At 37.7% G+C, this 24162-nt stretch overlaps 2 protein-coding genes across 3 annotated transcripts in view; both read right to left on the bottom strand.

The window, feature by feature from the left end:
- Hs6st (heparan sulfate 6-O-sulfotransferase) overlaps positions 1 to 24162 on the bottom strand; it is a 147286-nt gene that overhangs the window by 108527 nt on the left and 14597 nt on the right. For both annotated transcript variants that reach the window (XM_034968234.2, XM_034968235.2), the window contains exons 2-3: positions 23531 to 23767; positions 10783 to 10880 (exon numbers count right to left, since the gene is read on the bottom strand). In XM_034968234.2, the coding sequence (XP_034824125.1) occupies positions 10783 to 10880; positions 23531 to 23767 (335 nt within the window). The remainder of the gene's footprint in view (positions 1 to 10782; positions 10881 to 23530; positions 23768 to 24162) is intronic.
- The window catches only part of LOC117996875 (uncharacterized), a 225136-nt gene that overhangs the window by 191079 nt on the left and 9895 nt on the right, over positions 1 to 24162 (bottom strand). The gene's annotated exons all lie outside the window — the stretch shown is intronic.

Raw genomic sequence — 24162 nt, 5'->3', positions numbered from 1 at the left:
GCAGAACACCCTGAGAGAACACCCTGCACACCCGCACATGTGCGGGTGTGCAGGGTGTTCTCTCCCCGATTGCCAATCGGTCGCGTACTACACATGCATGTGGAAATTTCGAAAAATCCTGCCTTATTACTCGTCTACATTATAATTAATGGAATCTCTTTGCAAACTTTCAGCTTTCTAGGTCCAAGGATTTAGGCTGGGCGTTGATGAACGAGTCAGTGTATGAGTCAGGACTTTTGTTTTTATATTGTACTAGCTTATGCCCGCGACTTCGTCCGCGTGGAGTAAACAAAATTTAACCCCCTGTTTTACACCCTTAGGGTTGATCTTTAACAATGAGATTTTAACATAATATGAGCTTAATAAAATATGGCATTAAAAATGCAACCCCTATGGGGGTGAAATAGGGATTTGAAGTTTGTATGAAAGTCTGTCAGTTTTGAAGTAAGAAAAATTTAGCCCATAAGTAGAAAATTAAGGGGTTTGAAATTTGTATGAAAGTCTGTCAGTTTTAAAATTTAAATCAAGATATCGAGTATTTAAATGTAAGTAGGTATATATTATAGAAAACAGATGACGTAGGCATCCGCTTAAAAATAATTTTGGAAAAACTAAACCCCTCAGGGGTTAAAACAGTGTCAATTTTCAAACCCCTATTTTAACCCCTGAGGGGATAAGTTTTCCAAAATCCTTTCTAAGCGGATGCCTAAGTCATCTGTTTTCTATAATATATACTTACATTTATATACTCGATATCTTGATTCAAATTTTAAAACTGACAGACTTTCATACAAATTTCAAACCCCTTAATTTTGTACTTTTCAAAAACCATGATACACGTTTTCTATGTTTATAACAATTTGTGTAAATACAAAATTTCACGATTCTTACTTCAAAACTAACTGACTTTCATACAAACTTCAAACCCCTATTTCACCCCTTTAGGGGTTGAATTTTCAAAAATCCTTTCTTAGCGGATGCCTACGTCATAATAGCTATCTGCATGCCAAATTTCAGCCCGATCCGTCCAGTAGTTTGAGCTGTATGTTGATAGATCAGTCAGTCAGTCAGTCACCTTTTCCTTTTATATATATATAGATCTATTATGACTTATACTACTAGATAAACTAAAAGACCGGATTTTCCACCCTAGCGAAGCCCAGTCAGCTATTCCATTTTAAATCGCTTAACATTTTCGAATGTAGTTTCAGCGCCCAATTTTACGTTTTATGTACAAAACGCCTGCTATCAACTGAAATTTACGAATATTGGACGCTTACGTTCTAAAAAATTTGCTAGGATTTAATGGAACTGAGCGCTAAATCTGAGCGAAAATGACTTTTTGTTCTCACTTTTTTCGGGCTTTTGCGAAATCCGTTTGATCGTGTTTCATTTTTTATCAAAATTATTTTAACGTAAAATGCAACTGCCGTGATGTCTACTCGTTAGTAAAAAATTGACAACGTATTTCACTGCGTACCTACCTGTAGTTATTACGAGTATGTAGTTATATAGACAACTATAATTCCCGTTTTATTTACTAGCTGAAGCCCGCGACTTCGTTCGCGTGGATTTTGAAAGGTTTTTGAAAGTCCCGTGGGAACTCTTTAATTTTTCGGGATAAAACGTCCAGTCTATGTCAATCCCCAGGTCTTTGACTATACCCATACAAAAAATCACGTCGATCCGTTGCGAAGTTTGAAAGTCTTCTCCGCTATGTAACATGTTTTATAGCGGATATATAACGATTATATTAATATTATATTCGATCTCCCCCCCCCCCCCAACCTTTCTACGACCGTACCGCAAGGCACCGGGCAAGTTTCCACCCCTATGTCGTCAACATTCCGTCTATAACGCTTTGCGACATCATTCCTTATATGCATGGCTAGGGTCTGAAATACTCTTCCGAGATCAGTGTTTTCTGAAAATTATAATCCGGGTATCTTTAAAACAAGTGGGAATAGGTACCTTCTAGGAAAAGCGTCCCATCTTAGGCCACATCATCACTTCCCATCAGGTAATATAATGAAAATTACTGTATGACGAGTCGTACACGCGTTTTGTGTGACGTACTACTACCGCCCCTTATATTATCTGTCCAGGTCTTTAGATATGTTTAATGCAAAAATCCCAAGAACCATCAGGTAACTAAAGTGTATTTTATGCAGCTATATAACTTGCACGGCTTGCTTTTGCGTGTGCCAGGACGCCGCATGTAGCGTGCATGGTTCCGTAGAGTCGTAAGTCATACCTCTAATTGGCTTCTACACGGCATTGTATTGCAAGCTAAGTCGCTTGGTTGTACGGATTTGTTGGTAGGGCGGTAATTAACCGCGGGCGCCAAAGGCTTCCACCAAACAGAACACGTAAAGCTAAACCAATTAAGAAAATATTATTTTCCCAACCGGTAAAGCTTTTTTTTTAATTTATAGACTAGCGTAAGATGGAGCGCGCTTATCTAGAAGATGCTTATTCACTCTTGACTTGAAGGTACTCATATTATAATTGGAGGGGAAACTGATGCTGGAAGGGTGTTCCAAATTTTAGCGGTTCGAATTGAAAATCTACCAAACAAGTATTACAATAACTTACTTAAGTTGATTGCGAATAGGTATTTGAGTTTTGTACGATATTATTAGAACTTACTGTAACAGTGGTCCTAAAAAACAAGATTGTGACTGAAAGTGCTCGACTAACGACGGATGGACAGACATTATAAATTATTGGAATACCAAAGTAAACGAGGGCTTAGTGCGAAGCTGTGACAGAGTCTGATTAATCCTTAGAGTGGAATTAAACACAAACATGTTATTTTAGGAGAATAATTATTTATTTTACGGCACAGACATGTAAATTGCACATCGCTTTAATATCAAAACATGTGGAGTACCTACTACAGAAACTAATAACATGGGGTTTACTGAGGCCAGCTACTAAATTATGAACATGTGGAGTGGGAGAGTTTTTTTTCAACTGCAATTTCGTCATGGTGTATAGTGCGCTAAAAAAGCTGTGACAGCCTAGTGGTTAGGACGTCCGCCTTCTAATCGAAGGTCGGGGGTTCGATTACGGGCACGCATCTCTAACTTTTCGGAGTCATGTGCGTTTTAAGTAATTAAATATCACTTTTTTAGCATTTAAACTATCGTGAGTGATTTCCATTATATTCCATTATGTATCTGTCACCGGCTGTACTCACGTATTCAGTCGACGATAGCCCGACTAGTTTCAACCGTGACGCGTGCGCGAACTGAATCCCTTGAAAAAGGACCCCGGATGGGTTTGAAACTAGTCGGGCTAACGTCGACTAAATACGTGAGTACAGCCGGTGACAGATATGGTATATAAATATCACTTGCCAAAACCCTTCTCACTCTGAGAGGAGACCTGTGCTCTGTAGTGAGCCGGCGATGGGTTGATCATGATGATGTATAGTGCGCGCAAAACAAGTAGTGCAATCTGAAGTTGCAACATGGCGAATTGCGCAGGTCATAGAATAAGGATTGAATACTAGTCAGGCTGAGAGATCCGTTATTGTACAATACGCGGTCACACGCCTCATGTTCAGATTGGACTACTTGTTTTGCGCGCACTATTATACCCACAATTGCGTCAATTCTGTTGTTTTTCTCTGAACTAAATTTAGAGTACCTGCCTGCAACTTTCTCGTTTTAATATTGCTAAAAAGGAATTAATTTTAAAGGAGAATGGGCACTTTTGTATGAGTTGCGTCCCCAGAGTGTATCAAGTTGTGATATATGTCATTTTAAAGGTCATGATAATAGCTTCATTTTATTGTATGACACCAACAATGAGTTGCGTGCAGGGAAAGAATTAGGAAGTATTTAATTTCATTAATCCCAGTGTAAGTCTGAATAAAATAAAAATATCTTTTATTCAATTAAACTCTTACAAGTACTTTTGGATCATCATATGCATCTACCACTGGCTCGGAATGCCTTTCCCACCGAGAAGAATCAGCAAGAAACTCGGCGGGAATCAGCTAGTTAGCCCATAAAAACTAGCCACAAGCAAAGTGTAAGTAGAAACTCAAGTCCTTTAAACGTGCAGAGGTCAAAAAAACAAAAAAAAAGTATGGATCCGAAAGAGCAAAATGCGTGTGCGTATGCGCGCCGCGTAAGTAACTGACTACAGGGACAAGTCACAACACGCCACCGATTCCGTCCCCTACCAGCCCGCCCCGGCACCGTACGAATAGGTACACACCGCACGGTATGGTAGCACCCAAATATAGGCCAAACTAAAAGTAATATATTCTTTGTTTAAAAAAAACGAAATAAATGTAAAAACGTATAAAACTGTTTTAGCGGGACTGCAATTACTTTTTTAATATAATTATGGCATAATATTGTACATATATCAAATCTTTAAAAGAGCAACCGCCGAGTTTCTTGCTGATTTTTCTCAGTGGGAAAGGCATTCCGAGCCAGTGGTAGATGCATATGATGATTCAAAAGTACTTGTAAGAGTTTAATTAAATAAAAGATATTTTTATTTTATTCAGACTTACACTGGATTTATGAAATTAAATGCTTCCTAATTCTTTCCCTGCACGCAACTCATTGTTGGTGTCATACAATAAAATGAAGCTATTATCATGACCTTTGAAATGACATATATCACAACTTGATACACCACTGGGGACGAAACCGCCCATTCTCCTTTAAGTACTAAATTTTAGAACGCTCTGCTAAACTACAGGTTCACGACGTGCAACTAAAGTCATGATGTCTGACAGTTCTAAATTAAATTAGGTTTGTCTGTCCTTTTCTTGTTACACTGGTAAGAAAAAGATGCAAATCTAAAATTTAGTTACGCTCAGAATTAGTGCCAATATTTAATTAAATAAAATCACTACAGGTTGAATTTTAGCTTAAATGTACGATAGCTGTCAATTTTAATTAACAACTGCCTAAAATTGCAAACTCTTGCCAATTATAATTTAACAGTTAACTCAATCTATTCAACGTTTTGTTGCCAAATTAAACGTATATTTGAAACAAAATTAGTTATATAACAAAATTAATCAGTGATTCGGTTGTACACAATCTCTAAACTAAATTGTCCGGTCTAATAGATATCGTGCTATCCTTTTCACAATCTTTCCGACGGAAACGGATAGCAACACTTTGATAAGAACTGGCATTTCAGTTATGACTTATAAGATTTTATAATTATTAGTTTCTATCTGTAACTAATTTTTATTTATTCATCACTACGATTACAAAGAAATATCACTGTATTTTGAAGTTTACAAACGACATCCACTACTTCTTTTGAACGCAAAAACTAAATAAATTATAAACCTATACAAGGTGCTAGAAGAATAATAATTAATATCCGTAAAATCCCGGCCAGCTGAGGTTAAGACCGATGTCTTGATGTACCCGTGAGAGATATGAGGGACTTAAAGAATTTGTTTGAAACTCCAATGCTAACAATCCTGCAAAAAGCTGATTGCGGAAATAAGCTCGTAAAAAAACTTCTGCGAACTTGTAGGACCGTTTGAACGTTTGTCAGTAGCAGAGACAACGAAAGAATCTATGACACTAACTATTTGGTACTACATAATATCTACATGCTATATGATTCATCAAACACGCTGTATGTTTTTTTGTAATGATTATTACATTTCGTATTTCGCTCGTAGACGCCAGTAATAACTTAATAAGATAAATGGATAATATTAGTAAGCTCCGCGCAGCGTTGAAAGGAAAAAAAGGGAGTTGAACACACAAATTAATTTTTTCTCCTTTCGAGGCGGAACATTGGCGTCGTGTTTAGAATATAAGTAATGGTAACTAATATACAAGAGTAGACCGAGTAGAGGTTGGCGACAGATAATTTGAGTTAATTTACGATGAAAGATAACTGTGGGGAGACGTGATAGATAGGGTCGGAGATAGGCACAGAGAACTCGTTAAAACTGAACTGAACCGAAACTGCTAACTTTAATTAGTAAGCGTATAAGTAAAAAAAATTCTGTACAAAACAGTGATAGATAATTTAAGTTGATCTACAAAAGTTAGAGGGAGTCTATAAATCGGATCCGAGTTAAAATTGGGTTTAATTGAAACTGCTAAGTATTGGATTTAATTAGTAAATACACTGAAGGTTTTATAGAATTAATTTCTTGGAACGTGAAATGGATTTTAGATTTAATGAGTTTCACGGATGTTACACTCAATTTTATCAAGTAGGTACTAGCTTAGGCTCGCGACTTCGTCCGCGTGGACTATACAAATTTCAAACCCCTATTTCACCCCCTTAGAGCTGTGTTAATAGATCAGTCAGTCAATCAGTCACCTTTTCCTTTTATATATTTAGATTTAGGGGATTTTGAGAATTATTTTATTGATTTATAAGGTTTTGTTCCAATACTGCTTGAAGGCCGTATTGTTTATATAAGCAGTATAAGCAAACAGACAACAAGAACGCGAAGCTAATCTCGAGGATGTAAAATGATGCACAATGATGTACAGTCACGAAAAATAATTATAGTCGAGTTTAGCCCATTTGTAACTAATCACGGTGGAGTTAGGAGTGTTAATCGCTTGCGTTGTTAGCGACTTATCGTAAGTTTGTCAAAATGCTGCGACCGCCCGCTTGGGACGCCTTGGGAGGTCTCATAGAAAGAATAACGGATTCAATATAGCTACTAGCGGTAGTAACGTCACTCTAGCACCGATCACCTCATGGGAACAATTTGAATACCTTTAAAAACTAATACACCTTGTCTTAAAATCTTATAAGCTCCTTAGCATTCTCCAACAACAATGTACTTATGAGTTGAAATGCAACCGGATTAGAAATAAAAAGACAATCAGTGACTTGAATAATAAAAAGTTTAAGTAACAATGCAAAGATCAAAATTCTAGCGATGCATGAGATGCTTAAAATCAAACGTTGGTAGTGCGTAAACATTTAACTTTGAATAAAATAATCATTGTGGAGAGCATTGAATGGATCGTTATGTCGACTCTACTGTGAGATAGTCCCATCCTTCGGCACCTAAATGAGCCTTTGTACACCGTAAAATTGAAGAAACAATCTTATGCCAGGAAAGAATACATCACGCGTAGCCAAATAAATGACTCTGAAAATAATAGAGCTTTATGAAAGCATTTTTAAGACTTTTCGAATCCCCGCTTACGAGATAAAATAAACATTAGAAACCAAACAAGGTACAGCTTTATTCATGAGATAAGAAATATTTTATCGCTAACATAATAAAGAAAAGTTTTTATTAAAGGAGGACGGAGATAAAAATGGACGAATATTGATTTCTAAATGTATTCGTCGCGTCTATCGTTAGATACAGTAGCTGAGAGTTCGAGTCATATTTGATTGCACGTGGCTCCTATTCAATGGGCCGACAGTTCCGCGTTATGGTGCGTTAATTTACGACGCACACGTCAAGCATATCAATCAAGTACCAACAGTCGCTACGGAATTGATCTAATCAATGATTTCAACGTCAATTGTTCACACCGAACTGTAAGGGTGGTAAATTGGGCGGAATGGAAATATACCCGGATACGGAATAATCTACCACCTTACAAAGATTAGAGGAAAATAATAATTTACTTTACTTGATCTATCTACCTAGTAAAGAATAGAGCTAGCCGTCGACTCCCTTGTAATGTATATGAGGTGTTATAAATGAAATTTGCTAGATGTTAGGCAAAATTGTTTTTAATGTAACTTTTACCGGGGTCGCTTAATACATAATGATGGCTAATAATGCTTAGTTATTCTAGCTTAATGCCAAGACTTAATTTAGATACATTAGAATGCCTTAGGTAGATAGTACATAAAATCTATGTTTTAAATTTAAGATGCCATTGGCATGGAATAGACAATGACACAGTAAAATTCATAAAATTGTTTCAAAATAAAAGCTCAGTAGTAAAGACAGGGTTCTTACTGTACACATACACGAAGAAGGTTCACTAAACTGTTCCAGGATACAAACATTTGCTTACTTGTAGGTGCGAAGACTGCAATGTAGCTGGACGGCATCGGCCAAGATCCCAAACTCAATTTAACTTGATTCTTCACAACCGAAATGTTTCCTTACAAAGATTTTCACCAAGTCTTATCCATAGAAATTAAGTTGCCAACGTGAATGTGCAAAAGAAATAAATACGGAAAACGAAAGCAAAAAAACGGAAAACCGAAAACTAAAAACGGAAACGCAAACGGAAACCCTATTGAACTCCTGGCCACCAATGGTTTTCAGGAGTCCACCCACAACCCATTATCCTCATTTATTTGGGAAGGTAAAATAACTGGAACATAATTGATGAAACATTGAAATACGTTAGGATGACTAAATTTATAACTATTGTATTTTCCCAGGCGAAGCCATGGGCGAAAAAGAATGAGATTTTCCTGGAACGAAAAAATTCGTCTTCACATGTTGACTCCAGAAAAATTCTAAATCTCACCAATCGGTGTTGCCAGACGCAACCCGAGTGTGGCCGCTCTCATTTAGTTTGATCATGAAGCCAATTCATTTTGAATATTTGCGGAACCTAAGGATATATTATAAGAACCGTTTTGTTAATGACTTAACAATAAACAAATGATATTATGGTTTTATTTAATTATTTTGTTTTATTTTTACGACAATTGACAACGAAGCAAACGCCATCTATTGTGGCTCGAATGAACTCTGAACATCGACCCACGCGTAGTTCTGCACCTTGATGCTAGGTGGCACCAACATACTTTGAACAAAATTGATTTTTATTAAAAGCGAAACGCTAGTTAGTAGTTCAAAATTTACAACGTCACAATACTTCCCCTCCTACGAAAAGGTTCAACAGGTTGAACCACGCTGCCCTCAGCGTCATCCAACAACTACTAACAATTTGCCTGAAACAAACAAAAAAAACACAGAAGTTACGCGTGAACGCACATCTACTACTAACAAGGAAAATTGTCTAACAAAATAAATATACTGAAAACAGTGTAAGGTTTTATACATTATACTTAACTACACAACCCTAACTTCTAAAAGAATATATACAAAAAAACTTCATGGTGTCTAAGACACTTGAGTGGAAACATCTTGGCATCATTCTTCAGCTGACTGATAGAATGCGTCTAGGCCTACGGTGGTTCACTCTTTTAAACTACCATCTTAATATTTGTTACTCAACAAATACGGAAAAAACTGGTTGTGAACGGGTCCATCTGATATGGCAACCGTTCTCTATCCCATTCGGAAAAATAAAACCGAATCAAAATCGGAATATGAGAAAAAAAAACGAAATAACTCTCCTAGAAAATAGATCTCGGAACAGAATCGGAAAAATAACAGAAATGATCCATTATCTAGAAGGAAAACGAAAACAAAACACAAAACCCCCCCTTTTCGTTATCCCCAAAGTACGATATTTGCATTTTTACTTTCTCAACCGGTTGGTCTACCACAAGCATTCCAATCATCACATATTCATCCCTACATACATCCACTACATTCCTCCTCAACTGAACCATGGTAATGTAACTGTTAACTCAGAACATCACTACACTCATACAAATTCCTAATTGAATATTGATAACTTAAATATTCAAACAGTTTAGACCAAACTAAGTAATGGCAAATATCTACTTCTTAATATCCTTAATATGCCAAGTGCCTATTGGGTGGTTGTCAGCTACTCTAACTAGTTCGTAAACCAAAGGTGACAAAACCTTGACAACCCTGCACTTTTCATACTTAGGTGCCAGCTTAGCTGCGAAAAAATTTGTAGCGTCGCTTTGTGGATAGGTCTTTTTCCACACTATGTCCCCAACAGAATAGCTTGCAGACCTACGCCTTAAGTTGTAATGCGTTGCATACTCTGCATGAGCCTGAAACAAATTTCTCCTAACCTGACCAAATATGTCCTCCAAAGTTCCAAACTTTCCTGCGTATTCCTCCCTTGGAATTCCGGCCTCGTACTCCTTATCCGTGTCATACTTTGAACAAAATTGATTTTTATTAAAAGCGAAACGCTAGTTAGTAGTTCAAAATTTACAACGTCACAGAACATAAAAATAACCGTCGATATGATCAACATTGTGAGCGCGTGCTTACTGGGAATTATAACCGAATACCAGATTACGCTACCTTTGTATGTAATTCAGAACCAATACCCGGTGGGCCTCCGGAAGAGCAATATGTACAAAAAAGTTTGTGATTTGTTAGCCTTCGAACTGCCAAATTGAAAATTCCAGTCGTTCAGTCGAATCAAAAATGGTTTTCGATCAGCCATTCGCACCACGTATAATCGAATGGTCGTTTAATCCCCAAGGGCGGTGGACAATAGTGTGGAGAGGTAATTTGCATGGTTGTAACACCTAGTACGCATATTCGGCACATTTGCATGCCCAAAATGAGGCGGCATTCAAGTCCGAGCACACGGCAAGCCTCGGCGCCGTGCTGATGTAATCAATAATCATATTGATGAGTTGAACAATAAATAATAATTCAAGTTCAAACTTCATGCCGCCAAATTGCTACTGTGACACGAATTTATTGCTCCTAAATATGGTAGCGACTAGCGAGCAGGGGCCGATACTTCGTCGCCTGTCTTGAAACGAGATTAAAATGAGACACGTGTAGTTGTCACAGACGAACTGAACGTTTCGAGAAAAATATGGCTACAAAAAGTCGTGAGAATCGTTTATTTTTAAGGTATGTCATAATTTAGTTTGTCGTCGTGTGGGAATACATGGTAGGTATGTCAGACAAAAGGTACTCACTTCCAGCCAGTTGAGTATCGCGAAAAGAGCCATATTTCGTTGCTGTGTGGACGAAAACAATGGCAGCGTTTACGCGCCCGTTGACAGTTGCACGGCCTCTGCAAAGAAAAAATGGGATGGAATAAATTTTCAATCGTCCGATGTAAGGTTTTAAATAAACTTCTACTGAAAAAGCTATTTCTCAATAGAGTCTTTTAACTTCAAAAATCAATCCGTTCTATGAACCTAACTCGGATGAGCAAAGTTATGTTTTAAAAATATATTTCAAAGAAATTTAAATGTGAGAAGCCTATAATAAACACACACGATTTAAAATGCAAAGCCTTTTCAGTTCCCCCCTGGGTGGCGGGCCGGAGGTTCTTTGAGTCTCGCACGAAGCGCGGAAATGACCAGTGAAATCAGTAAATTTGCACAAGTATAGCATATCCGGCGCAGAATTAGGTCAAAGACGGTGTAGAAAAGCACTAAAGTGGGATTTTTAATAAGAAAAGAGTTATAACACGTGCTATTTAAAATGCAAAGCCTTTTTATACTCCTGCTGAGCGTGGCATCGACAATTCTTTGAGATCTGCACAAAGCCCTGAAATAAGAAAAGAGATTTGTAACTTTGCGCATTGAAAACAAATCCATTTTAGGAAATCAGGTCACATACCGTGTACTTAGTATGAGATTTCACACCTCACCAACGTTGATAGAATTGGAGCATCGAAACCATTGATATAGAATAGGAATAGATAACAGATCACGAACAAAATGACATCGCTCAAGTGACCAGGTTTTTTAAAATGAGAACAAAAATATTTATTCTAAAATAAAACTTAACACCTATGCAATAACGGCGATTATGCACTGCTCTTCCGTCATCCGAGTTCTATCCGTTGTCCGTGAGAATACCAGAGATTTTCTACGACATAATTGTCATAAGCTCCTATACAAAACGAAAAGGAACGTATTTTCACGGACTCGGATCGGATGAGTACGTAACGCCGTCTAAGTCTAAATTTGACTAATTTGAAGGTCAAACTATTATTTTTGCTTTCATGTTTCGGGTCGCTTTCGAAGCACTTATTACAAACCCTGTAAATACTCATATCGTTGATCAAAACACAATGTAGAATGGTCCTTGATTTAAAATCAAAAATTCAGTACTATCGATTTTAAATTTACCAACAAGGTTTCTGCTTGGAATGCTGATAAAATATATGAAGGAACTTGAGCTTTTAAAACAAGGCAGTTAAGGTCCATTTTACTTTAACACTGAAATGTTTTACCGCTCGAATTTTATTCACGTTGGTGAGATGTAAAATATTATACTAAGCCTACTGTACTATGTAACAATTCATTTAAGTGAAACTATATATCACCAGGGCCAATAACACAGGTACACAGGCTATTTGAACTGCAGAACCTTTTCATTTTGCGACTGACCTTTGCACGAGGAGCGGAAATGATCAATGAAATGTGTAAAGGTTGGAGAGGAAATCTGGTGAATGTTATATCAAGACCTATGTCTTGGAAATATCAAATTTTAAGAAGGATCAATTAATTCTTTACTATTATTATAAAATTATAGTCGTTGTGCTTGTCTGTTTGTTTGTTGTATTACATTTTACAACATGCAAAAACCACAGAAAAATTAGCGAAAAATGCCAGTCCGAAGTCATACTTAATATTTCGAACCAGTGCAGTGATACTCTTTTGCCAATTTAAAAGCACCTGAATTTTTTTGAATATCTTTCTATTCTATCTATATTATCTTTTTATTTATATTGCTTCAATTTTGATCAAAATAAGTCTAGAATCTCAAATTTAAGCAGATTTACACACCGGTGACGCCAAAAGCATAAAAAAGCTCTTGTTAGAGGTCACTGATGAACAAATACATGCACCAATTAACATTTACAGACTGTCATATCCATCCAGACATTAAAGTTAACAATAGACGTTTAACAAGAGTCAGGAGGTACGTTGCGGTGCTAAACAATGTGGACTTAACAGGATTTTATACGTAACCGTGTTCATATTCATACATGAGGTATAAAATTTAAGTCGGGTCTGAATACATTTATCCTTTGTTCGGGAGGACATGGAGTTAGGAAAGATTAGAGGGGCGACGAAACGACGATGCGATGGTACGGTTATCGCCTGTAAAACGAAATGGTAGGTCGCTTTGAAAGGTGGTTATGAGTACATATAGAAGATCTTTGAATACTACATATCTATAACCCTGCAGCCAATGGCGTGCAGACTGCAGAGGGTTTATACCTACTTAAGGTAGGTATTAGGTAGATACCAATTTAATGGCAGGTCATAAAAACCGGTAAGTGCGAATCAGACTAGCACACTGAGGGTTCCGCACCATCGTACAAAAATAACACTTTTTAATCCTACACCTAGCCCATCGTTCATTCGTGACCTCGTGCAAGTTTAAAACGGACAGCATCATGTATAATGAGATTTAGTATTTTTTTTGTTTAAGAACACATTTTTTATATTTTGTGATATAACAACAAATTCATGATTTTCGGATTTTCCCTTTACTTGTGCTAGCATCGTTACCTGCCAATTTTCATGATTCTAGGTCAACGGGAAGCGTGTCTTGACAGACACAATAGACAGACAGACAACGAAGTGATCCTATGAGGGTTTCTTTTTCCTTTCTGAGGTACGGAACCCGGAACGCACGAGCGCGGCAATCAGTTCCTTCCAGCATCAGTTTTCTTCTTCAATTATAATATTGGTCAAGAGTGAATAAGAATCTTCTAGGCTAGCGCGCTCCATCTTAGGCTACATCATCACTCGCCACCAGTTCCGATTACAGCCAAGTGCTAGTCTATAAATTTTAAAAAAATAAGTCTTTGGCTATGTACTAGTTGTAATGAAGTGATGCTTGGGGTACCCCCAAAACCGTGAGAATGGCATTCCTATTTTAAACTGATTTCCAAACAAAATATTAGTACGTATATTCTCAATTCGATACGTTTTGTTTTCAATTTCAACGCTGTTTTTCGCAGTTGGTCAAATAATAATAACTTGTGACAACCAAAAAATACCTGTAGACATGTTTGAAACAAATAAACGTATTGTTTCGTTTAATATAATCGTGTCACGTACTCTCATTTCGGAGACACAGGAAACTGTTTAGTGTTCATTCAACTATATTCCCTCGCCTACTTGATTATTCACAGAATAACGAATTTGAGCTAAGAAACTTTATCTAAAAGACACAAACGTCAGTAAACGGCCGAAAATTATTAATCTATGTATAATAATCTATCTATCAGCAATCAGCATGGTTATTTGTGAAAAAATACCATACAATAACAATTTTTCGCAATGACAACGTCGCTAAGTAACTTATCGACAGATTAAAGATAGGTTTGATTATTATTAATTTCAGCCGTTAATTTATTTTTTGCGGTTTCTTGCACAACCTTCCCGAACCTAAAGTGCAGTAAGAGCAGAAACACGACTTTGAGAAAAACGCCTAAAGGGAATTACTTTAGGGGTGTTTTTCTCGAAATTGTGCTATTGTTGTTACTGCACTTTAGACTCAGGTGGTCAGCGTGTGGAATAAATGCCAAAATAAGTCTTAAAAAGGATACTTTTAAGTGTGATACGGAAGATCAGTTGTACAAGGACAGTTAAACTGATTTAGATTATTGTAACGACAACATCCCATGGGGCCATGACACGTAAGCTATTTTAGGAATTTACCACAGTAGGGTGGTAAAATAGGAGATTTAAGTTTGTATGGGAATTATAAACCAAGAGAAGTTATAGACATGAAAATCAAGTTTTATTTGCAGTTGACCTTAATTTGGCGATAGGCCTTTTGCAGCGGGATAATTTCTTAATTTCATGGGAAATTACGCCGACAAAGTCACGGACAATACCACAAAATCTCTTTGCCAATACTACAAAATCGAAAAGTTGCCAGTTCAGACATGTAAGCATTCTAATGTATATTTTTTTTTACTAGCTTCGACTACTACGTGTTCAGCGGTTCAATAAGAACTATTAACATTCAAATCTTCATCTTTCCTAGGAATAGAGGCAAATGTAAACGTCGTCGGATGCATCGCATTTGCATTCGAACAACATGCTCTTCCCAATATCATAGACAGGAGCAAGTAGAAACATTGAAGTGCAACCTTACAACGCGGTGGCAATCGGTGTTTCTAACTATTTTATATTATTACATTTGAAACTACAAACAACATGCACTTCTCAATATCGCAGCTAGTAGCCACATAGTTTATACTACGCCGAAACAACCTAACAACGCGGCGTGGTGGGAATCGGTGTCTCAATATATTTTGATAGTATTATTGCGTTTGAAACTACGAACAACATGCTCTTGTCAATATGTAGCAAGTAGCAACGTAGTTGATACTTAACGCTGAAACGACGCGCTACCTTTTACGATTACAAGGCGGTGGTAATCAGGTGCAACGTTTGAAACAATTTGGTTTTACTTCCAGGTCGACTTTAATATTTTCTATGACTAGACGCGGTGCCAATGTTTAAGAGAATTTTTCATGAAAAGCGAAAGTCAAAAAAAGCTCAACTGGTTGAATAGTACATATTTCGTAGTTATTATGAAGCTTCTGACAGTTTTTGAAAATAAAACTACCGCTTACGAAATAATAACCACAAAAGTTTTGAGCAACTAGCATAACTACAGAACCCCTACCTTAATTGCGTGTTGAGTTCTAACGCGCACTTTACCATAGATTCTAGTCCTATATGATTCTGACTCAGCTCGAGTTGGGTGACAATAGTCATAGTCGAGTTTACTCCCATCCATTGTTCTGGTCATTATTGTCTCTATTTCCTTACTAACGTCAAATAATAGAGTTAATCTCTAGGTTCAACAGTTGGTAGATAGACTAACCTTCGTTAAAATCAACATGGCATCAAATATTTACAATGCGGTTGAAATTTCGCTCTGTTTCAACAGATCCCTTACAGTAGGTATCTATTTCACGTCTATTCATAGCAATTATCATAGGTTGATTATGATGATATAGGTACTTATATCAAATTTCACTCGAGCGCACCCGGGCGGATCAGCTAGTCTAAATATATAAAACGAAAAGGGGACTGACTGACTGACTGATCTATCAACGCACAGCTCAAACTACTGGACGGGTCGGGCTGAAATTTGGCATGCAGTCAGCTATTATCACGTAGACATCCGCTAAGTATTTCTGAAAAAAATTACGGGCCGTATTGAGAACCACCTCCTTTTTGGAAGTCGGTTAAAAATTTAACCCCTAAGGGGATAAAATAGGGATTCGAAATTTTTGTAATCCACGCGGACGATGTCGCGGGCATATGCTAGTGAAATATAAAGAAGAATGGGTATAACATAAAACTACCGCATCCGATGAATCCTTTATATTCGCACACTAAGCCGCGCTCTACCTACTCAATATTGTAGGCCGAGGCAATAAGTACGAAAACCGCTACGATGCCGAAACTAACGTGGCGTTAAATATTCACTACGACGACGTGAAGAGGCCTTAATATGGACCCAAAAATATTACCAATCAAGATAAAGGTTCAAACCAAACCCCCTAATCTTAATCCATCGCCAGTCCACAACTGACGAATCGAGAAGAGTCATAGTACCACGCTGGCCAAGTGCAGATTGGCAGACTTTACACACTTTTGAGAACGTTATGGATGAACTCTCAAGCATGCAGGTTTCCTCACGAAGTTCTTTCTTTCACAGTCAAAGCAAGTGACATTGCTTAACACGTACATTACAGGTGCAGGTGCAAGATGACGTAGGCATCCGCTAAGAATGGATTTTTGAAAATTTAACCCTTAAGGGCAGTAAAAAAAAATTATTTAGTACACGCAAACGAAGTCGCGAGCATAAGCTAGTGATAAAATAAATGAAACGAAAATGTTCGTGCAAGTAGATAATATGTCGCTTTACGCGAAAGCACTGGATTGGTTTAGATGAATCTCTGGCAATTCAAAAATAATTCTATAATTACTTATACCTACTCCAAGTTTTAACAAAATCGATCCCCGAACTTTACGTGGATAGGGCAGACATTATCCTGAGACTTCAAAGTTTGAATACTAAAGTCAGTTTGAACTTCAAACCAACAATCCCAATTTAGCTTAGTGCAAAGTTACTGACTTGATATTTACTACACTTACTCCGGCTTCGCACGAGTGTCCAACAAAATATTCCGTGAATATTAAACTAACTTAGGCCCGTGACTTCGTCTGCGTGGACTAAAACAAATTTTAAGCCCAAGAAAATATAAACCACCTATTTTATATTATTTGTGGGAAATTTGTTGGCAAATCGTGGAACTTAAGGATGCCGCATTTACCGCATTCCAATTTAGATGCAAAGCACATACGATACTGTTTGCATCAGAAATTGGCGATTTGATGGTTTTTCAGAAGCTAGAAGCTGCAATTGAAGTTTTAATTTCGCACATATTTTGATCGTGAGGAAGCTCGAAAGCTATGCAGTCAACGTTTTACTCTGCAGTCTGCACCCATTCAAACGCCAGCCGCAGTAATTTACCGAGTCTCTGGCATACCACTCTCAAGTGTAACTGACAATGGAAGTCGTTGATCACCGATTTTAAAGGATCGCGTGTGCTGTGCCCCTTACGTCAGTATATCACGTCCCCTGAATATTGCCTGTACTTCGGCAGTAAGTGGAAGTCGCTACAGACCGCTAGTGCAAGCACCAAGGCGTTAAATATTTACTATGCGGTAGGAAACACTCCTCCACTGTGACCTAACTCTTGACCTAGTTAGAATTAACTTGGTATGCATAATTCTACACCGTGTATGCTAATGTTATCAGTTTCTATGTCACATATTAGTTTTAATTTCATGCATTCTTTATGATGCACTTACACAGTCGTACCTACTGTCTAAAGTGAATCATTTGTAGTGAAACACAACCAGTGTTATTATTCTAAGAACACACACCATCAGCTATCAAAGATTTATATTCAAATATTTATTTATTTGTATTCTAGACCCTTGGCAGTGGAAGACGTGATGGATCGGTGACTATAATAAAATTATTATTGATTCCAATTTTGATGCCATATATATAAAATATAATAAACGATGAAAGTCATATGAAAGTCGATGAAGTCGCTGATTTTTTTTATGATAGCCGTAGTAGATTATTTATCATCGTTTACTGAAAATGATTTACTTTAATTGAACCTTCTTAATGTGTTTTGGTGTGAGAGACCACGTACTAGCAAGCAGTGTGGGACGACCTCCAATCCGCTGGACTGACAATCTTAAGAAGGTAGCGGGAAGTGGGTGGATGAGGAAGGCCGAGGACTGTGTAAGGTGGCGCGCTCTCGGGAAGACATAATATTATGTCCAACAGTGGACGCAAACAGGTTGATTGATTCAACCTTCTAAATGAGCCCACACAATTCCGTACAAAGTACCTTTTATTTTTTTCGCCTCGTTTATCTACAGGTATACCTCACTATAGTAATAGAGCTGATGAAAACTGATGAATAAACTGACAAGTTCTTTCCGATTTATGCGGCAATTAGTAACTCGTTTTATTTTCTTATACATTAAACTACCCTGACTGAATGGGTTCCATATGCACGCCACTGCATAATATTATAAATGCAGGTAGAGGTAACATTATGGTTCTTTTACCTACTTTTACGACGCTTTAGCGCAATAAATTAAGTTTCAACGCTGGAAAATATGAAAATAAAAAAAGCCATAACGTTTATAATTACAAACTGCCACTCAACCATACAGAACGCAATTAAAAGCTGGCAATGGGTTTAATGACTCGATAACTAGCCAAGTCGTCAACTTAAGTTTTTTTATGTAAGGCCGTAAGGCGAATATTTATAAAACTTTTTGTTTTTCTAAGATTTTCAAAAGTCATCACCCCTTTTAAATTTCGATTAATGAAGCCGGTGAGGTAATCTGTCGATAAGATGTTATTTGTTAAGAATTGTACGGTCTTTTTTGATAAATAACAATGTTGCCAAGTAACTTATCGACAGACTAGCTATGCCCTCGACTTCGTCCACGTTGACTTCAGAAATTTTAAACCCCTATTTTACTCTTTTAGAGATTTAAATTTCAAAAAATTATTTCTTAGCAAAGTCTACGTCATATCTGCATCCTGATTTCAGCCCGATTCGTCCAGTAGTTTGTGCTGTGCGTTGATAGATCAGTCAGTCAGTCACCTTTTCCTTTTATGTATTTAGTTACAGAATACAGATATTATATTGTTGATTATAATTAATTTCGGCCATAAGTGGCTTATTTATATACTGTACTAGCTGCCCTGGCGAACTTCGTTCCGCCTAACAGTCGATTAAATTTTTTTAAATTTTTCTCTCCGTAAGAACCATCCTCGTACTTCAAGGAATATCACTAAAAAAATGGAGAAATCGGTTCAGCTGTTCTCGAGATTTGCGATGAGCAACACATTTAGTGATTTATTTTTATATTATAGAGAATATATAACGAAACAAACTGTGCTGTGTCACCTTAAAACAAAAACAGTAGTCATTTATCTGACAGTAGCACCATGACAAAGCTGATTATTTAGTGAATAAAGAATTCTTTGCCATATCTTAGACAGATCTGATGAACTGTGACTTAGGACTTTTTATATTCAATTGCAGAAAGATACCGCACATTCGTCTTCCAAGAAAGCAATTTATCACCACGTAACAACAAAAACGAAACAATTAAGATAAGAAATTGGTAAACACTTAGCACAAAATACTGAAGTAACAGAAGATCCGTTCAATACAACGCTTTATAAGAAGTACGCACACATGCGTGCCGCGTGTGATGGCGAGGTCAGCCTAAAGCACAGCACACACCGGCAGTGCCGAAGCTCTGTCTCTTTCTTGATAACAACTCAAACTAAGCTTTATTTAACTTGGTTTCGAATTGGTTTCGGTCTCGAATTTGGAATAGCTCAACGGTTAAAGGAGCGGACTGAAATCCGAAAGGTCGGCGGTTCAAACCCGTTGCACTACTGTCGTACCTACTCCTAGCACTAGCTTAACACTTAATTGGAGGGAAAGGGGAAGTTAGCTAGTTAGCTAAGTTATAATATTCTTTTTTTTAAATCTTAGTATTCGAAAGGGCTAGTAACTATATTGTAAGAATGGATGGATTGTAATTACCACATTGCAACAATTGCAAAATTCCAAAAAGTTAAGAGGTGCGAGCGCTGATCGAGCCTCGCACCTCCCGAATAGAAAGCTGACGCCTTAAGCACTGGGCTATCATCGCTGCATCGTTTTTCGGAGTTTTGTGCGTTTCAAGCGATGAAATATCACTAGTTTTAACGGTGAAGGAAAATATCGTGAGGAAACCCCTATGCCTATAAGTTCTCCATAATGTTCTCAAAGGTGCGTGAAATCTGCCGATTCGCATTAGGCGTGGCAACCTAAAGCCTTCTCATTCTAAAAGGAGACTCGTTCTCAGTAGCAGATCGGTGATAGATTGATAATGATGATGAATACATGTGATTGGCTGAATTTATAGTATTCTTACTGCGTATTATATATTTTAGCCAAAGATGAAAGAGCCAAGAGTTTCAGGCAAACAGAGGTATATCATAGAAGGTAGGTAGAATCTATGCTGAACAATATCGTGTAGAAATCGATTAGAAGAGCGACAGCCCTTCCATACGAGACTGCAGTCAATATTCCTAACGATAGGGTAGTAAAATAATATCGTAGAGGAGCAAGTGTAGAGCATACATGTGGAATGTACGTAGGTATACGCAGATCCAATATCAGGCCACGAACATTCCACTATCCAACAATAGAATAACTTTTAAAGACATGCCTACAATTTTACTCAACTTCGCCATTAGATCGTAATTAATCTTAGCGGAAAAAGCCGGCCAAATGCGAGTCAGACTCGCGCATCGAGGGTTCCGTACTACAATCGTATTTTTTCGACATTGTGCACGATAAATCAAAAACTATCATGCATTAAAAAAAATCTGTTTTAGTATTGTACAGGTAAAGCCCTTTCATATGTATGATACCCCACTTGGTATATACATCTTACTTTGAAAGTTGAAAATACAAAAAATTTGTTCATGAACACATTTAAATATTTTTTTGTGATGTGACCACAAATTCACGGTGTTCGGATTTCTCCCCTTACGTGTGCCAGGCCTACCTACCTGCCAAATTTCATGATTCTAGATCTACGGAAGTACCCTATACGTTTCTTGACTGACACAACAGACAGACAGATAGACAACGAAGTGATCCTATAAGGGTTCCTTTTTCTTTTTAAGGTACGGAACCCTAAAAAGTCAGGTGCTATGAAAATGTTAAGCTTTTACCCACTTTTATCGCACTTTCGTTCTCATAAAATTAAAACTGATTTAGCGAGGACGCCTTTAGAATGGCGTGACGTTACATTTTCTCACAAAGAATCCGCCATTTTCATTTTCGCTACGTCATCGCACGCATGCCTATCCCTAAGGTTACAGGCACACTGTAATGCGACTAATCTTACTACTAGTACGATTCGTGTAAACTCGGACGCATTAAACGAGAAAGGAAATAGGTGTTTTCCGGGCTGTAATGAATGATTCTACCTACTAGATACACGAGTATTTATACAAATAAGTCCAGTACGTATATTATGATTATTACCTTCTTGTAAAGTAGCAAGCAGGAAGAGGCTTGGCCGCAGAAGGATATCGTGGCTTAAAAACTTACGTCCAGTTGTTTTGGAAAGAGCACAAGATCGTTCAAAGATCGTCTCAAAGTTGAAATCGCCCTGATGATTACCAATCTTCGTAAGGCACATTAAGAAGAAGGAGAACCTACATAGCCACACACCGTTCAATAAAACTTTAAAGTTTAAACCATGTAATAAAATGATTACTGATTTGGTTTAGTGAAAACAGTTTGGTTTTAATTTCAGGACATCCATATCCATACGAAACAAATATTATACAGCGAAAGTGTGTCTGCAGTGTGCTAGTTTTTCACGCCCCTTCCATTAACCCGATTTTAACATTATGTACAGTGATAGCTTGAATCTCGGGGAAGGACATAGCGTACTTTCGATCTAAGAAAATCAAAGAGTTCCCACAGGTTTTTAAAAACCCATCCGTTTAACCGATTTTGATGAAATTTGGTACAGAGATAGCTTGCAGCCCGGAGATGGACATTGGATGCTTTTTATACAGGAAAATCAAAATGTTCCCACGGGATTTTTTTAAAATCTAAATCCACGCGAACGAAGTCACGGGCATCATCTGGTTCACAATAACATGTTCTGTGCCTGTAGATAAATAAAATAAATAGGTACGAGTACATTAGGTACATATCACACGAAGCAGTTCACTGAAATAAAAACATGTTCATGAAATTAGAACAGGTTACGTCGCCACGACCCTCTGCCCCAGAATCGGTGTGCATGAACCCTTAAAGCTTGTTGGCTTTGCCAAGCTACTTCCCAATCCTTCACAATTCACATGTTCACCACGTCTTCACGTCTTCTTTTTTACATTTAATATTGATCGGTTTGGCTGCTTCACTTCCTAGATCCGTCGTGATGGATTGTTGCGAAAAAAAGGTGCCGAATTGTTTATGCGAGAAAAAGATAAGCTTTATTCCACCCAAGAAGGTGGAACGGGAAAGTGCTACGGGAGAATATGCTTCAATGGTTTGTCAGTTCATTGAGATAAATTTATGAAGTTCATTAAAAACTAGATGATGCCCATGACTTCACTGCCGATGACAAATCCTTCGAAATGTATTTTTAACCATCTATGCGACTAGTAGTGCCATCTAGTAGCAACACGTTACAATTTGACGAACGATCTACTTTTCAAGGCTCATGTTACTATGGAATTCTTTGGACAAAAGATAACACAATGCAGGTCCTTGCCGGTTCCGCAATTTTATCAAGTTTGGTATGAAACTCGATAGATTTATCTTACTTAACTATTTTCTTGTAGTTTTCCTTTTGATGGTTGTAAATGGATACCTTCTTATCGATTTAACATTAGGTTTAGAGCTACTTAGAGATCCTGTGACCTCTTGTATTGATGCATGTGCCATGATTACCTAGGTACTCCATTCCTTTCCGGTCCTTTGTATTTACTATGGCAACAAAACTAATAGGCCATATAAAATATCGATAAGATAATATCTTAGATACAATAAGGCAGGCGGCCTCGAGGCGTCACCCAATCAACAGAACGACAGGCTGATTAATACAAACGGCACAGGTTACGGGGGCGTTCCTACTGCTGGCATAGTTACACAGTTGCTAACTTGTGTGGCTGATTAATATACAAACTTGCTGCAATTAGTTATGTGTATTTTAGAATCTGTTCGGATAATGAGTGGGGCGGGGCAGCCAAGGGTTTCGAAAGGCAAAATATGTATAAAATCGGCATAATTGCAAAGCCTCACAAGCGACACGCGCGGCGAAATGGCTTTTGCCACCCGCAGCGCGGAGAACAAACGAAAGAAAAGTCCACTAGGGCCACAAGCCAAGATGGTGGGCCCTAGCCAGTGAAATCCCGGCTTAAAGAACAACGCCAGGGCATAAAGTTGCCCTGCGCCCCACCCAGGAAAGGAGGCAAGGCCTAGAGGCCTGTACCCCCGTCTGCGGTCGTTTCGGCCAAACGGCCGAAACCCACACACACTAAACGCCAGCTAAGAGTTCTATGTCTAACAAAATAAATTGATTTCTAGCATACCTTCAAGTCTAGATCCATAACAAGGTGTCTTCCAAAAGAAGTGCCCCCAGTCTTCTGTATATGCAGGAAGACCATGACGTCGTGAGCGTTTAGATCGAACCTAAAGTCGTCGTGCAAGACATCGTCATATGACAGGCCAGGTTGAGCCATCACATCGGGTAGCGGTCTTCCGGGGGCTTCCGCGTACGTCAGTGCAAGTGATTCTGATACCCGGTCCCTTGGAGACAGTGCGCACACCTGAAACAAATGGATAAAACTTTCGGTATTGGTAACTCCTTAAATGATAGACCTCAACTGCTGTACATATTATAACTCCCTAAATACCTACTCATAAATAACTCATAATTTTCATTCATGTTAGAATTCCGTAACCGAAGGGTAAGGGTAGGAGAACTAGAGGAACCGACATAGAATATGTCATTCAATGTTCTCAGCGTACATATTCAAAATTCTTTGATCTTTTATCGTTTTGTATTCTATGTCTTTTTTCTTGTACCTTTATTTGTATTTAAATTTATTATTAATCATCTAGTTAGTGTAAGTGGCACTGCCGTTCTAATTAGATATAAAATAAATAAAATAAAATAAAATAAATAGCTCAACGGGTTGTGATAAGCTGAAGTGGCAATGGG

This window comes from Maniola hyperantus, chromosome 4 (genome assembly GCF_902806685.2).
Source record: "Maniola hyperantus chromosome 4, iAphHyp1.2, whole genome shotgun sequence".
NCBI classification, from domain to species: domain Eukaryota; kingdom Metazoa; phylum Arthropoda; class Insecta; order Lepidoptera; family Nymphalidae; genus Maniola; species Maniola hyperantus.
This window is presented reverse-complemented; position numbering and strand designations above follow the sequence as displayed.